The sequence below is a fragment of the Lactuca sativa genome, chromosome 9 (genome assembly GCF_002870075.4).
Source record: "Lactuca sativa cultivar Salinas chromosome 9, Lsat_Salinas_v11, whole genome shotgun sequence".
Taxonomy (NCBI): Eukaryota; Viridiplantae; Streptophyta; class Magnoliopsida; order Asterales; family Asteraceae; genus Lactuca; species Lactuca sativa.
The window spans coordinates 181,046,302-181,062,269 of NC_056631.2; the positions used below are offsets into that span (position 1 = coordinate 181,046,302).

Here is a 15,968-nt window from a genome sequence, read left to right on the forward strand (position 1 = left end):
TTAAGAATGAGTTGTCATATGGAAAGTATGGAAAGTTTTCCATATTTGGAATTGAATATTGAAAATCTATGTCTAGATTAGAAACTTTTATGCAAAAGGATGTTCAAAGGAATGTACTTTGAGTGAGAGACATCATATCTAAGGAATTGTCTTGTAACAATCTCCAATAGAGGACTTTGTAATTTCATTGGCAATAGTCATTGTGAATTTAGTGCAGTGACATTACAAAAGGATCATTGCATAAAATGTTAGAATCTAGCATATTCCATAAGTGGCAAGAATTAGATATTCTTTCACTTGTGAAAAGGATTGGGAGTTGTGAAATGAGTATGATTGGAAATGTGTTCATTTGATCTATTTCACAAAGTAAGAACCATAGGTAAACATTGTGTGCATGCTATGAGCATGGGACAAGTGTAATAATTCAAGTAAGAAGTTGATTACCCGAAACAACAAATAATGAGTAATCGATATGGTGATAAATAAAAGGTGTTTTATTTATGCTCAAAGGTTTGAGGCCATATGGGATTAGTATTATTCTTGTGTTTCACTTTGCATGTTTTGACTTCCTGAATAATTTATTTGGTTTAGAACAGTCAAATTATTCGAACGGGCCATAGTCGTTCATATGTTGGAAGTAGGTATGAATAAAGACTGTCGTGAATTGGTGTGTGGGTTGTCTAAAGAGTATTAGACATAAGCAAATGTTTGCTGCAACATTCATGAGTGCTTATGAATATGATTTGAGCATTGGATTAAACCCACGCTCACTTGGATCACTCCATGAATTGTATCACGAGTGATTGGTGAGACGATAACATCTTATATTCTTGAAACCGAGATGTGTGAGTTGTATCTTGCAAATCGGTTGCACATTGATAATATGTAAACGCACCAGTAACTTGATGTCATAAAACATATTGTTGTGTGTAATTCGGTGAGTGAGTGCAAGCGAGCATTGAATCAAAGTTTATCCGTTCCTTTTATCCAAAGTAGGATAAAAGCGATATCTTTGGGCCCCTCGATGATTTAGTGATGACAAACGTAAATGCTCGGCCAGGCTAGGGCTAATTTGATTTGTTCAATTAGTCAGTCATCATAAATCGGAAGTCGAGAAATAGTATAGAGAGAATGATTAGAAATCATGTCTCATACGATATCTAGAATGGAGGAATATATGATCCCTTATCTAAAGGACACGCATATCTGATAAGATCAGAGTTGACAGCGGCTTTGGAAAGCTACAATTGCAGATCAGGATCTGAAGTCATACGCATAATAGTTATTAGACTTATCCAAGTGAGAGATTGTTGGATTAGTGCCTAAGTCCATAACTATTTTGGTATGTACTTGACCCGATGGTGCATGGTCCTTTTGGGTTGCCTTCACCAAAGTAACTTGATAGAATGAATTATGGAGAGAAATGATTAAATATGATTTATTAATATATTATGAGAATAATACATTAAAGGAGAAATCATATCGTTTAATTAATATTAGTCAAGAATTAATAAGAATTAAGTTTGTGGCTAAAAGAGACTAATTAAACTTAAGGGACTGGAATTGTAATTATAAGATAATTGCAATTGGGCTACGGATTGCCTTATATTATAAGGTTGGACGAATTCTATGGGGAAACCCATAGGAAATCGTCCAAGCCTTTAAGGAAAGGAGTCCATGGGTTGCTTAGGGCTTAAGCATCCAAATTAGGGTTTCCTTGTTAGATAACCCTAATAGCCTCATTATATATAGAACCCTTATGCTCCAAAAACGTGCTGAACTAATGGTCTAGGGTTTCCACACGTTTTGAGAGCCTCCTTCTCTTCTCCTCTTCATCCTTTTGCTCTTTGTGTTTGTGAACCATTAGAGGAGTAACATTTGTGACTCTAAGCTTTCTAAAGTCAATACAAGAAGGATTTGAGATTGTTATTGCTACATAACAATCAAGGTATGATCTAAACCCTTATTTATATATTATATTGATTATCATACACTAGATCTAGGGTTTATAGTCTTGGATGAATTGCATGTACAATAGAGAAACCTAGATCCAAGCATTAGGGTTTGTATAAGCACATAGGATGTTCTTGTAGCTAAACCCATCATTTTTACCATTGTACTACTATTGATGAGACCTTCAATTCTCATTTAGATTGCGTTGGACAAAAATCATTTGATCTTTATTTCGAGTTTTGAGCTGTCTATTGCTATTCTGAAACTTAGAAAAATCATAACTTCCTCATACGAAGTCAGATTTGGACGTTCTTTTTATGAAAACGCTCAGTTTAATGTATTCTACGACTTTCATATAGATTGTTTAGGCTAAAAAGCGCTCTATCAAGAACTCACTTTTTATGACACATTGTGTCGTGCCGGTTCCGACGCGAAACTTCGATGGGTCATAACTTCTTCGTTATAATTCGGATGTTATTGTTCTTTATATTTTTGAAAACCTTGTTACGATATCTATCACTTTTTACATCCTAATTGAGATTTTTGAACATTTCATTTTTGACACTATTTTTATTATTTCAAAAATAGGTTACAATATTTGATTTTAAATCAGTGCATTGACTTGAAATATCGGGTTGTTACACATTGGCGTGTTAGAAAACAACCATCTAGGCCAATGACACTTCGAAAACCCCTAATACACCCATGCTTTATATCCTAGAAACATACGTAGAATCTTCTAAATACACTGCTACCATCTTCTTTGATATCAACTTCATCCATTGATATACTACTAGAGTTTGATTTGATGATCTCTACTCCATGCATATTCCCATATACGAAAAATATCTCTTGCTTTATTCTTAACCCTATAGCACTGTCCCATAGACACAATACATAAAAACTTCTTATTAATTTCTTCTTTCATCTCCTTAGCTTTCATTTTTGGTCTAGTACTCTATTTTTTAAAGAAATGTTTGTCTATCCAGTCATGATTAACCAATGTGGCATGCTTGTACTCTCTAACACAACGCCCTTAATTTGAAATAATTTTTCTTTGTTTATCTAGGATGCTCACAGCTTGAAGGTACGCATCTTGCCTTTATTGTTAAAACCACATTTTGCTTGAAGACTTGTACTAGAAGATTTGGTCACCTTAACTAGATAACCATTGCGAAATGCATATTTAGTCAGTCAGAATCATAACTTAGTTCAATTAGCATAATTTTCACCAAAATGTGGTTTCATTTTCTTCCAATGAATAGAAGGGTTATGAACACTAAATTGGGTTGGATCTTGATCAACCTCATCCTCGTCATCATCCATTTCATTATCAGAATGAAATTATTCTCTAATGACTTCATCAACATTTTCCCTCTCATTGTAAACAGGAACATTGCAGAAATCATAAAAGAAGGCATTAAAAGGTACCTTTAAATGATGATAACTAATGTGTTCATCTGCATCACAGTCATCCAATTCTTCATCAACAGGAAATGTCCTTTCTGATTCACTCTTTAATTGACTCAAATTCACTTTCTTCAAAATTGGAGTTGTAATATGGTCCCCTTTCCATTTGATCGAACAGTTACACTTTCTCATCTTAGGTTGTGGTTTCTTCATCTTATGCTTTCACCTTTCTTCTTGTAATTGGGTAGTTTTCCTATATTCACATGGTAACGTCGGTACAAAATCTTTGGAGTTATAGTTGTTGTAAACCCTTGTTAATGAGGGTAGAAAAACTTTGTCTTGTGCATGACTGTGTTTTGTCGGGAGGTTGAATGAGGGGGAGGGGATGATTGACAAAGGATTTAATGAACCTGATGACATGTATAATGGCTCGCAAAAGGTATTGGGGAGAGGTAATCGCTTAACCGACTGTAATAGGTCATATGGTTATATTTAGGAGAAATCAATAACACGGTGTCAAAATTGAGACAAAAAAAAAATACGATGTAATATTAGAATTTTTATGTAAACTTAATGTCTTTTGTGCTATTTTCCATTTATTTTCAGTGGTGACAGTGAAAACAAACTTAAGTTGGTCTAGTGAAGTATTATTATAAAGTGAACTTGCAAATGTTTAGAGGTGGTTGTGCGTGCTAGAAAAATGTATTGTTGTTATTGTGAGTTCGTTGATAAATTTTAATGGTATCTATTCTTATTTTATTACAATCCGATAAAAAATATGATCAAAGAAACTTATATTTTTTTTATATTATTTGATTATTTTTAATGAACAACTTTTTATTTTAATATTTTAAACTAATTAAACATGTTAAAGAAATTCAATAAATCCTTCTATTACATATTTCATTTAATTGTTTATTTACTTGATACTTTAATTTAATCATAACAAATATAAATGTATACTTTATTTAATATATAAATGTTTCGGGAAAAGTATTCAATGAGAGGCTAATAGTGCCAATAAAAGGATGGGAATAATGCAATTTGATGAAGAAAAAAGAATAGCTTAATTGCCTTTAAAGCACTTTCAAATGGACCCATGCCTTGTCTTCTCAATACCTCCCCCTCCATGATTTGATTTTCAATTTTCCATTTTTTTCATTTTCCCATCTCTCTTCAATTATATATCTTCAAATTCCTTTCTCTGTTCTTTAGAAAACTCATCTTAATTATTTGCTATATTAATCTGATGTCTAATGATCAGCAGATTAAGGGAAGATCTGAAATAGGTGAAGGATCATCAAGGGGTGGCCGAGGTGGAGGATCAGGAGGAGGAGGAGGAGTAGGTGGTGGTGGCGGTGTACTTCTACCTTCTGATTCACAATCAGCACCGGCAGCACCACCTCAACTAAGCCGATATGAGTCACAGAAGCGGCGTGATTGGAACACTTTCGGACAGTACTTGAAGAACCAAAGACCACCAGTGGCTTTGTCTCACTGTAGCTACAGTCATGTACTAGATTTCCTTCGGTACCTCGATCAGTTTGGAAAGACTAAGGTTCACTTACAAGGTTGTGTATTTTTCGGTCACCCTGATCCAGCTGGCCCTTGTACTTGCCCACTTAGGCAAGCTTGGGGCAGCCTTGATGCCCTTATAGGGCGTCTTCGTGCAGCTTATGAAGAAAATGGTGGATTGCCTGAAATGAACCCGTTTGCTAGTGGAGCAATACGTGTTTACCTACGTGAAATTCGTGATTCGCAAGCCAAAGCAAGAGGAATTCCTTATAAGAAGAAAAAGAAGAAGAGAAACACTCCGATTCTAAAAGCAAACGAAGAATCATCAAGTTTCCGAATGCAGCAATCATGATGTCTGGTTCTTCTTCTTCTTCTTCAAGAAACTTCAAGAAACTGGTAAAATCTTTGTACTAATTAATTATTGTATGCTTGACTTTTGTTTTTTTCTAAACATATAAACTACGCTCGTAAATGGGTTTTTCTTAAAGATTAATTGATCATAACTCTATGTATGACAAACACTAGATTAATTTTCCAAAAAGCATTTCTTTTGGGAAGAAAAGCAAACCCTAGCAGACTGCATATAGTCTCAGAAACCCTAATTTGCATGGAGAACACTAATTCAATTCTCTCTCTCTCTATCTTCATAACTGGTTCCTTCTCAAAAAATAAAAAATAAATTTAATTTTAATTGTTTTAAAACGTTTGAAATATTATTGTCAATTTTTTTAATGAAAATGCTCCTTTATTAATCACTATTTGGAAATAGCCACCCTTGTCTCTTTTGGGATTCTACACTAATTGAAGCGACCATCAAGATTTGGTTACATTACTATAAGTAAACACAGTGAATTAATTAATAAACAATGTAGCATACATTAACAGTGTGTTTTTTGTTGAAGCAATGTATAAGTTCTAATTTAATCCACTCTACCTGCTTGAATAGTGTCTATATTGATTTATTTTACTTTATTTTTAGAAATATAACACTCAAATACATACACTGACCATTCAAACAATTTCCCACTAACATTTTTGTTTGTATCATATGGTCAGCAAAAACAATATACATTTTGTTATTTAGTTAAATTAAGTAAAAAAGTAGACTTACAAAACACAATACTGTAATTCATTAAATTACCGGAGTTGTTTTACAAAAACAAGCTATCCTAATTAAGATTGAAAAATGTGGGATTCGAAATTCGAATAATTCTTTGCCTAATGCTTAAATCTCGTAAGTGATTTCCACAGTGAATTACCTGAATTTGATTGGGCAAATTAAAAAAAATTAACGATAACTAATCATATATAATATATAAGATTCAAACGTATTACTGACGTATCTATTCAATTACTCATTTAAATGTTGTCCAAAACCGGTTTTTGCATATATTGTAATACTAAATCCTAGATCGTCAAATCAACAATGCGTTATTTATTCGTTAGCATATTTTTTTTCTTTACAAGAAATCAAATTCTAGGCTTATCGATCAAAGATAACTTAATCTATTGATTTTTAATTACATTGTTTTATGATGAATGATAATTCTCTTTGACTGTTCGTGCTCCTATTAGCATATCCTAAAATCGAGATTACATATTATTGTCTTTTTCTCTTCTTGGTTATATATGTATTCATATATACAAATTATTTGCATTACAACACATGCATACCCACCTATATATAATTTGTATGTATGTACATTATATAATTCATAAAGATTTTTCTATTGGCTAGTATGATTGGTGTCGAACCCTCTTATACGATCTCTCCATTCTTATAATTCTCTTATACTAGCCTCCGGTTATTCATTTTGTCAACTGATTAACAACTCCTCCATAGCTTGACTATGTTGTAGACTTTCATTTGGTTTCTCTACTATCATGCGGGTCATTGTTTGATAACAGTTCACCTGTTCCGATTATTTTTTACATGCATATATAAGTCCACAAAATTGAAGTAATAACAAAGTAAATAATTAGATCTTATTATATATCAAGATATTTCATTGAAAAATATTCTATTCTTTGAAAGCTTTATAATAATTGCATTTCAGGTGGACATGAACATAAAAGATTTCAAGCTCTCAATATAAATCAAGGACTTCCAGTAGAGTTGATACAGCTTCTGGTACTCCATTGAGGCAAAACGCCTCCATTTCTAGAGCTGTGGTTTGGGTATGATGCTATATAAGTATATTAATAAAGAGATAAGCTATTATTTATAAATATTTATATTTCAGCAAAGCAAAGATAATTAGTCGATAGATCTATATATTGTCGATATTAAATGTTTTTTATTTATTATATTGGGAAATGCAGGTTTTTGAAGCTTACTTAATTACCCTTTTATATATATATATATATATATATATATATATATATATATATATATATATATATATATATATATATATATATATATAAAATAGTATTAACAAATTAAAAAGTTGTTTTTGTGTGATGAATAGTGTTACACCAAATATAGAAGCCACTATTCAATTACACAATTTTTGTGTTGAGTTTAATGGTCTATTGGAACATATTTTCATACTAAAACACTATTTTTGTATATTTGGAGTTGGTCAAAGTAACCTTAATTAATAACAGTACCTATAATAATTGTCTAAATCATTTATATTAATTAATCCACCAACAACTCAATTAAGCTTTTATAATGCCTTTCAAATAACTCCGTATATATTATATGTTTTACCACGCAAGTTCTCAAAGCAATAGAATTCTTGCTATTTAAACTTCTACTTCAACAACAATTCTCAAGAATGGTTTTACAGTCACTTAAGTTATTATATAGATGATCAGCTACCAACAAAGGATATTGTCATAACATCTCACTTATTAAATTATCACCTATCCACAATAGATATTTATGTAAGATAATCGTTATGTGGCTTACCATACTCATTGGATATTACCCACAGTACTTGTTGTGTGACTCATCATACTCGTTACATATTTCTGTTAGGTACTCTTACTGTGACTCACCATACTCATTAAGTAATACCAGAAGCTTCAAGTTATATGGATTATTATATATTCATCGAATATTATCATTAAGTACCCATTATGTGATTTACCATACAATCTATTCGCCATCAACAATTAACGCCACTTAGCTATAGTATTACACCAACATAATTCCCTTTTCAAATAACAAGAAACAACTATGATGTTACAGCCATGAAGGCTACCATTTCAGGTAACAAAAAATAACTATGGTATTACGACCACAGAGGCTACCATTTTAGCTAACAACAAAATACTATAGTATTTTGGTAATAGAGGCTAGCATTCAGCTAACAATAAACAACTATGATATTACGACCACATGGGCTATCATTTGAACTAACAAAAAACAATTATGGTATTACAGCCACATTGGATACCATATCAGCTAACAAAAAACAGCTATGGTACTACAACCATAGAGGCTACCATTCAGCTAACGGCTTCCTATATTGTACCATCACAATCAACAACAGTCTTAGCTATAACATAACATTATATATAAACAAATACTAATAAACAACTCGGTTATGCATGGTTAGTTATATCATACAACATAACTATGCTAAGTTTCTCAACCATATATTCTTATTCCTAAACACAATAATAATAGTCTATAAATCTAAACTATGAGAGCTTATCATTCATTGCAACTATGATATATAATAAAACTCAGATGTAATAGCTTTTTGGACCATACATCAATACCCTACTATAAATGTCGACTATTGCAGTTTACTAACTCATACAACATTGATAAATAATAATTAACATATATCATCTCACATATAACATAATAATATCCACATATCCAGATATTAATTATCTAGTAGGGAAGCATGGTAAATCACCTTGTAATGTTTTGAATATATGTAATTACAACTATTGAAGCCCCACAACTGCTTTATTTCTATAACCAGTCAAAATCAAATACTTATTTATACATCATAACGAATTAACTGTGAACACAATGCATCGATCAACTTATGTATCATGAGTTAAGGTACATCTCATTTATGCATACCTCATCTTCAACGTTTCCATTTTAATTATGGGGCTCAACATCTTCATCAAAATTAATTATACTCTAGGAATAGGTTGTGTATATGTATCAATTCATTAAGGTATAATTATGTACAATTTCACTTATATCATATTTCATCAAAATTAGGGTTTAAGACCTTTTTCCCCAATTGAAGTAATTAGCCTTGATTTCATCATATACTATCTAACAACATGATTACTAAGCTCATTTCAACATAATATTAAGATTTATTTCCATAAAACACATACATAAGCTAAAATTTAATCATTAATCCAATTATTACACCAACAACACCAATCATGCTTGATAGTGAAGATGAAGTTTACCTTAAATCAAAGTAATGGAGTTTGATTCTTACTTGCATTTAGAGACTTCTAAAAGGATTTGGCTCACTAAAAACATTCATAGTAGCTCTCTAAGGTGTTTACGGATGAGATAAGATCCAAGAGGATCGACTTATGCCTTAATATCCAGTTATGACATTCGAACTCGGGACACGACCTGTGTCTCCATTCATACAACATGTGTCTCACTTAATGATGTTTAGAATTACAACATACTTCATAAAAAAAGGTTTTTGGGTGTACGAAGGCAACACATGACCTGTATCCATTGTTCCTTCCTATTTGAGCAATGTACTCTACATTCTAATTTTGAATACCATAGTTTCTTCATACATGCTCAAACTTTGATGATATTAATATACGTAGAATGATATTAGAGTCAACTAAAACTTTCATTTTTATTTCTTCAGCTAAAAATATTTTTACTTATAGAGTTGTAAACAAATAGATACACATGAGTTTCCTTTATAACTACATCAACACATAGTTTTCACAATTATCTAATACAGTCTAGCGAAATACATGTCTTAACGCATTATTTAACTTTTTAAACATGTTACACCTCCATGTTTTTATTATCTGTGAGAAATAGGTGTTACAAGCTCTCATCCTTTCAAAAGATTTCTTCCTTGGAATCATTTTAGAATTGGCGAATGTATTTAGATTTAAACTTTCCTTAACTTCCCATGACATGAGCTGCTAAGGCTTATCATTGTACTCATCCGTATCAACCATAATTTTTAACTACAACATCTTATCAGGATTAAAAAACTTTAATAATTAGTGATATTCAACTATGATTCTCAAAAAATTTCAACTAAAATGTTTGTTGAAATCACACAATTTCATTATGGTGGCTCACATACATTTATCATTCTTCTGCACTATGACATTTTCTGATTATGATTTGTTAAATACATTTTTGTTAAATCATACCATATAAATAACATATACTATTCAATTGAGAACGCAGCTCAACATGTCATATCTTCCTAATCCACTCGTTGATCATCATATTAGATTTAATGGAATGATATAAAATTTCATAATCGTAGGTTTTCAATGACCCATTCACCATATAAAAGTAATGTTTTTGGTTTTGCTACAAACATCACAATACTCATTTCCAAATCATAAATCAAACATATTTCCTCTATTGTTTATCAAGGTTGTAAAAGTCGCTAGACAGTGGTCGGGTGGTCGAATGAGGTTAAAGGACTAATCGGTCTAGGCGAGGATTAATCAGCGCCTAGGCAGAGACCCTTAATTGTAATCGAATTTATATTTTAAAAATTAAATATTACATATATCCTAACAAATAAGAAAATAACAATAAAAATTTGGCATATTCAGTCGTATAAATATTTAAGTCATCATATACAATATTTTTTAGGCCAATTAGGGATCTTTTTAACAGTTTTAGTCATCACTCATCATAATTTATCCACCCAATTTCATAAATTTGACTAATCAGGGATTATTTTGAAAATTTTGATTGTCTGACTTTTTACCGGCTTAGACCGTGTAGATCGCCTAGGATCGCCCAGGATCGCCTATGGCCGCCTATAGTCGCCCATGACCATCTCCACGTAACTCGACCGACTAGCAGTAATGGTAGACTGACTCCACCTAACTCGACCGACTAGCATTAATGGTAGACAGTAAGAGGCTTCCTAGCGCCTAGGCACCGACTAGGCCGATTTTTACAACACTGTTGTTTATAACTTTCTCTCCGAATAAAAGATCAATCATCTCCTTCATATTAAAACACATTCACAAGAATTCATGAATCGTCACTATATGCATCATAATGATCTTTTTCTTATAGTAACAACAATACTAGAGCTTCTAATAAGGCTCATTGAAGATGATGAAATGCCACTTGTGATACTTCCGATCATTTAAATTCTTCCATTTTTCTTGTCAACTTGATCTACTAAAATGTTATGTTGTTATCATCTATAATCTCCATTGTATTACCGCTTCATTTTTAATAAGATCAACTTCAACACTTTTATTACTTACAACATATCCGAGAAGATGAACTTCTTTAAGTCAAAGTTTCGTATCTAAAGAACTCTTCATACAATCTCTCGTTTTGAAAAACGATGCAACGTACAAATGACCCAAGATCAAAACTATTGATTCTAAAAGAATACCCAGGATAATCTTGCCCAAACCACGTTGATTCAATAAATATCGTGGGATTGGCTTCAAAATTCGGTAAACACACAAAATTTTGAGAGAAAAATGAAAGTTCTTTAAACTGATCAATGACCATCCAAATTACATTAGAAAGACTTAAATAAGAAGCAGAATTTTAAAAGAAACCCTAAAGAGACATGGGCCAAACACAAACCTATAAACAAAGTCCAAAAATTATGAAAAAAACACAAAAATATCCATAAGTCCAATTTAGAAAACGATTTCTGGACTAAAAAATGGGTAAGTCCCCTTTGGGTACCTATCTAGACATGCTCCTTACTTCAAGCTTCGATTTGACTAGTCGTAGGCCCAAAACGGAGATCCGTAGCCAAAGTTATGGCCATTTCCGTGAAGCCCCTTTAGTTACACGATCATGGGCCTCTTGGAACGCAAGGGCCCAATCCTCCACACTGGGGCCCGCATCATCCCCTCCTGGGTAGACAAAATTCGACCTCGAATGTGTAATAGGCTAATCATTGGAAGAAACTTCATGAAAAGGAAGTAAGGTTGTGTTTGATATTGTCTGATTGGGTCTAAGTCAGACATATGGGTTGACTCCGTCAGACATTTTCTGTTTGATGATACGCTTTCTCGGTCAGCCGTCTGGCCCAAATGTCTTTCCCGGTTAGCTTTGTAACATATGCTGACTGGGAACAAGGACGTTCCTACCCCTCTATTTCTTTCTTCCCTCGTTACCCTCTTCAATCGTAACCTAAAAAACGCAACGCACAAAAATCGCCGCCTCCTCCATCGACAGTTCACCTTTCATCTCGCCGGTTGTCGCCATCTAGCTGCTGTCTCGCCACCATCTCGCCGGCTAAAGAGAAGTTGCCATCTCCGATCAAGTTCTCTCGCTTTCCCTATCATTAACTATTCATCAAAAACTGGTAATTCTTCTCCTTTTACGTTAATAATGTTTGAAATCAGAATCGGTTATCTTTGATGTTATGCAATCTGATGTATAATCCATAAAATTAGAATCTGTTAAATATAAAAAATAAAATAAGAGTTTGTTCTTGTTTAATACTCAACTTCGATGACAGGAAAAAGAAGAAAAGAAACTTTCTGATCACATGAATTGAATATTCATTATACTGAAAGTAAGGAAAAAGAAAACTACTACTTTATTCATTATCACTAAATCCTATATATAGGCTTCAAAATATCCATGTGAATCATGAATTGAAGCCATGATACGTACTCCTCCTCAAGAAGGAATGAACCCAAATATCAATTCTAGATAATGACCAAGCTAATGACCAAGTAGACTTCCATAAAATCCGGTCAACCCAAATATCAATTCTAGATAATCACCTATTAACTAAAACAAAAATAAAAAACATAAAACTTATTAAATTCAAAGTTTCAGCAACTATCTCAAACCAATTAACCTAACTCTAATAAATTTGAAATTGGAATTAAAAATTAATTACATGTATCTTTAGAAAATCTAGATAAAGAAGGAATGAACAAGAACAATAATTCCAACCATTCAAAGGGATCATTCTAGGGGCAGTTTGGGAATAAAAACCATGGTATAGAAACGACGACAGCACTGTTCACGTTTTCAGCCTCCTGCTATCACGTTCCCAGTCACCTTGAAAAATAATTTGATGTTGAAACGACTGTGAGTAAAAAATGAAGTTTGAAATATGTAACTATATCGTAGTAGATTGCTATTATTGTTTTGAGTTATTGCCCTTTTTGTGAAATCAGAAATCAAAATTTGGTTTTGTAATAAAAAATTGTTCTTGGTCTAATGTTATGACAATATGTACGTTCATAACTATTCAGCAACTTAATCCATCACTGCATATAACAGCAGGATAAAATGGTCATTTTTCATCACTCAACACATTCAGTCAGATGTACAATCAAACAACATGATTGCTTACTCAGTCAGGATTTCTTACCCAGACAGACCTTTCCCAGTCAGCACTTTCTCAGTCAGCAACTATCAAACGGGGCCTAAATGTTTCACATTGAAAATATCATAAGATCGAATGAGACTTGGCAACTTCAGACAATAAGCATTGGAATTGATCTTCTCCACAATCTCCACATGTCCAATATTCTTGGATGATAGCTTGTTGTACTCATCAATCGAAAAACGATCCTTAGTCAAAACAGCCCAAACAAAGTCACCCCCTCAAAATCAACTTGCCTATGTTTTTTTACCTGCATCTTGCTTGTACTTGGAGTTGGCTCGAATCAAGTTTTCATGAACAACCTTATGAACATCATGTAGACCGTCAACAAAATCCTTCACTTTCTTTGGAACAACACCAGAAATAGGAAGCGACATCAAATCAAGTGGTCCTCGAGGTTGAGCAAAATAGACCACTTGAAATGGACTAAGTCCAGTACATCGGTTGATTGCAAGATTATGAGCAAACTCAGCTTGACATAGTTTCTGATCCCAACTCTTCACATGATCACCCACCAAACACCGCAAAATATTACCAAGAGACCGATTGACAACTTTTGTTTTCCCATCTGTTTGAGGATGATAAGCACTACTAAAGCTAAGCTGAGTGCTCACCATTTTCCACAAGCTACGCCAAAATGACTCAAAAACCTAGTGTCTCGATCAGAAACAATTAAAGATGGCAAGCCATGCAAACGTTATATGTCTCGAAAGAATAATTGAGCCACATTAATTGCATCAGTCGTCTTTTTACAAGGGATAAAGTGCACCATATTGGAAAAATGATCAACAACCACAAAGATTGAATCATTGCCCCGTTGAGTCCGTGGTAACCCCAACACAAAATCCATGCTTATATCCACCCAAGGTTGAGACGGAACAGGTAAAGGCATATAGAGTCCAGCATTGGTATGCGTACCCTTCGAAACCTGGCAAATTCTACACTGTTTAACATATCGATCCACCTCCTTACGTATAGTAGGCCAAAAGTAAGATGATTGCACCAACAGTAAAGTGTGATCTCGCCCGACATGCCCCTAACCATGCAACTCCTTGATGATTTGAAGACGAAGACTAGAATTGGGGACACAAAACTGATTCCCTTTGAAAAGGAAATCGTCATGAACTAGAAAATCAGACCTCCGCCCAGATTGTATATCCTGTAGAATAACAGAAAAGTAAGGATCAACAACCAACTACTCCACAAGGACATCCAACCCTGGCACACCAAACCTCATGGAAACTAGCAAATTACTTCTTCTGCTCAAAGCATATGTCACCTGATTCGACACTCCAGACTTGTGCTTTACAACAAAAGTGAACTTTTACTAGAATGCCATCCACCGCCCATGCTTATGTGTAACGACGTAAATTTTCAAAACAATTTTCCATTTTTTTAATCATACTTTTAATCATCAAAACAATATCAAAATATAATGTATCCAATGTTATCATAACAAAAAAATTCCCAGAATCTAAAACATAATCTCCATGAGTGTGTACGGATCATGTCGGCGCCTTCCCGCGATCCTCACCAATACCTGAAACTCATAACACAACAACTGTAAGCATAAATGCTTAGTGAGTTCCCCAAAATACCACATACTACACATACGCCTTTCCAGGCCATGACTCTATAGGATTTTCCGATCCATATGTCTTAGGGGACTTCCGTCCCGAATCCCGGAAGACCTTCCAGTCATACCCGTATCGACCTTCCGGTCCGTAACCTCTTGACCTTTCGATCCATAACCTCTTGACCTTCCGGTCTATAACATACATAACATTCATAACAACATACAACTCATACATCTCATAGCATATAAGACCTTCCGGTCACACATAGGTACCCTTCCAGGTACAGTATAGTGAGAAGACTCACCTCAATGAAGTCGGATAAACTCTCGTGCTCGACGTGCCGACTTAGCCTCCTCCTATTATTCAAATAACATCCTGATCAGAATTCTCTCATGATCTCATCTCTACAAACTGGGGAGAAGGCCATTCTACCCTACCCTGAACTCTCCTGAATCAATCTTGACCAAAACCCTAAAGTCAACAAAAGTCAATGGTTAAACTTTAACCCGACTCGACGAGTGCACATGGTCGACTCGGCGAGTCCATGCGGGTTCTTTGAATCCTTTCAGCCTCTCTTGTCTCATCGAGTCATCATTCCACTCGACGGCTTACACCTGTCACGAATCGCGGGGCAACCCCGACTCGACTCGTTGAGTTCGTTCATGGACTCAGCGAGTTCATTCCATGCTCACACTCAAATGACCTTATGAGGTCAGATCTGTTCCTCTAATCCATAGATCTAACCTCCCCAAGATCAATAAACACGTAAAGGTTCGAACTTGATACTCATGCAACGTCGAAATGACACTACTTGATGATTTAACCCCAAATACAACATTCTAAGTCCATTTCTTCCATAAATTAACATAAAGCAAGATGGATAACATTCTCTGGACCACTATGGGTCCAGATCTGAAGGCTAAACATGATAAGGGACCACATTCCCAACAAATCATCCCAATAA

At 33.9% G+C, this 15,968-nt stretch overlaps 1 protein-coding gene across 1 annotated transcript; it reads left to right on the plus strand.

Annotated features, from left to right (window-relative positions):
* The first annotated feature begins 4,448 nt into the window (after positions 1-4,448).
* Positions 4,449-7,214, plus strand: LOC111893393 (protein LIGHT-DEPENDENT SHORT HYPOCOTYLS 10). The gene is made up of 2 exons (XM_023889453.3): positions 4,449-5,274; positions 6,936-7,214. The coding sequence occupies exon 1, from the start codon at positions 4,613-4,615 to the stop codon at positions 5,228-5,230; it is 618 nt and encodes a 205-aa protein (XP_023745221.1). The 5' UTR covers positions 4,449-4,612; the 3' UTR covers positions 5,231-5,274; positions 6,936-7,214.
* The last annotated feature ends 8,754 nt before the right edge of the window (positions 7,215-15,968 follow it).

Excerpts from the sequence above, each read along its gene's own strand:
- LOC111893393 (XM_023889453.3), top strand. The coding sequence starts at position 4,613 with ATGTCTAATGATCAGCAGATTAAGGGAAGATCTGAAATAGGTGAAGGA.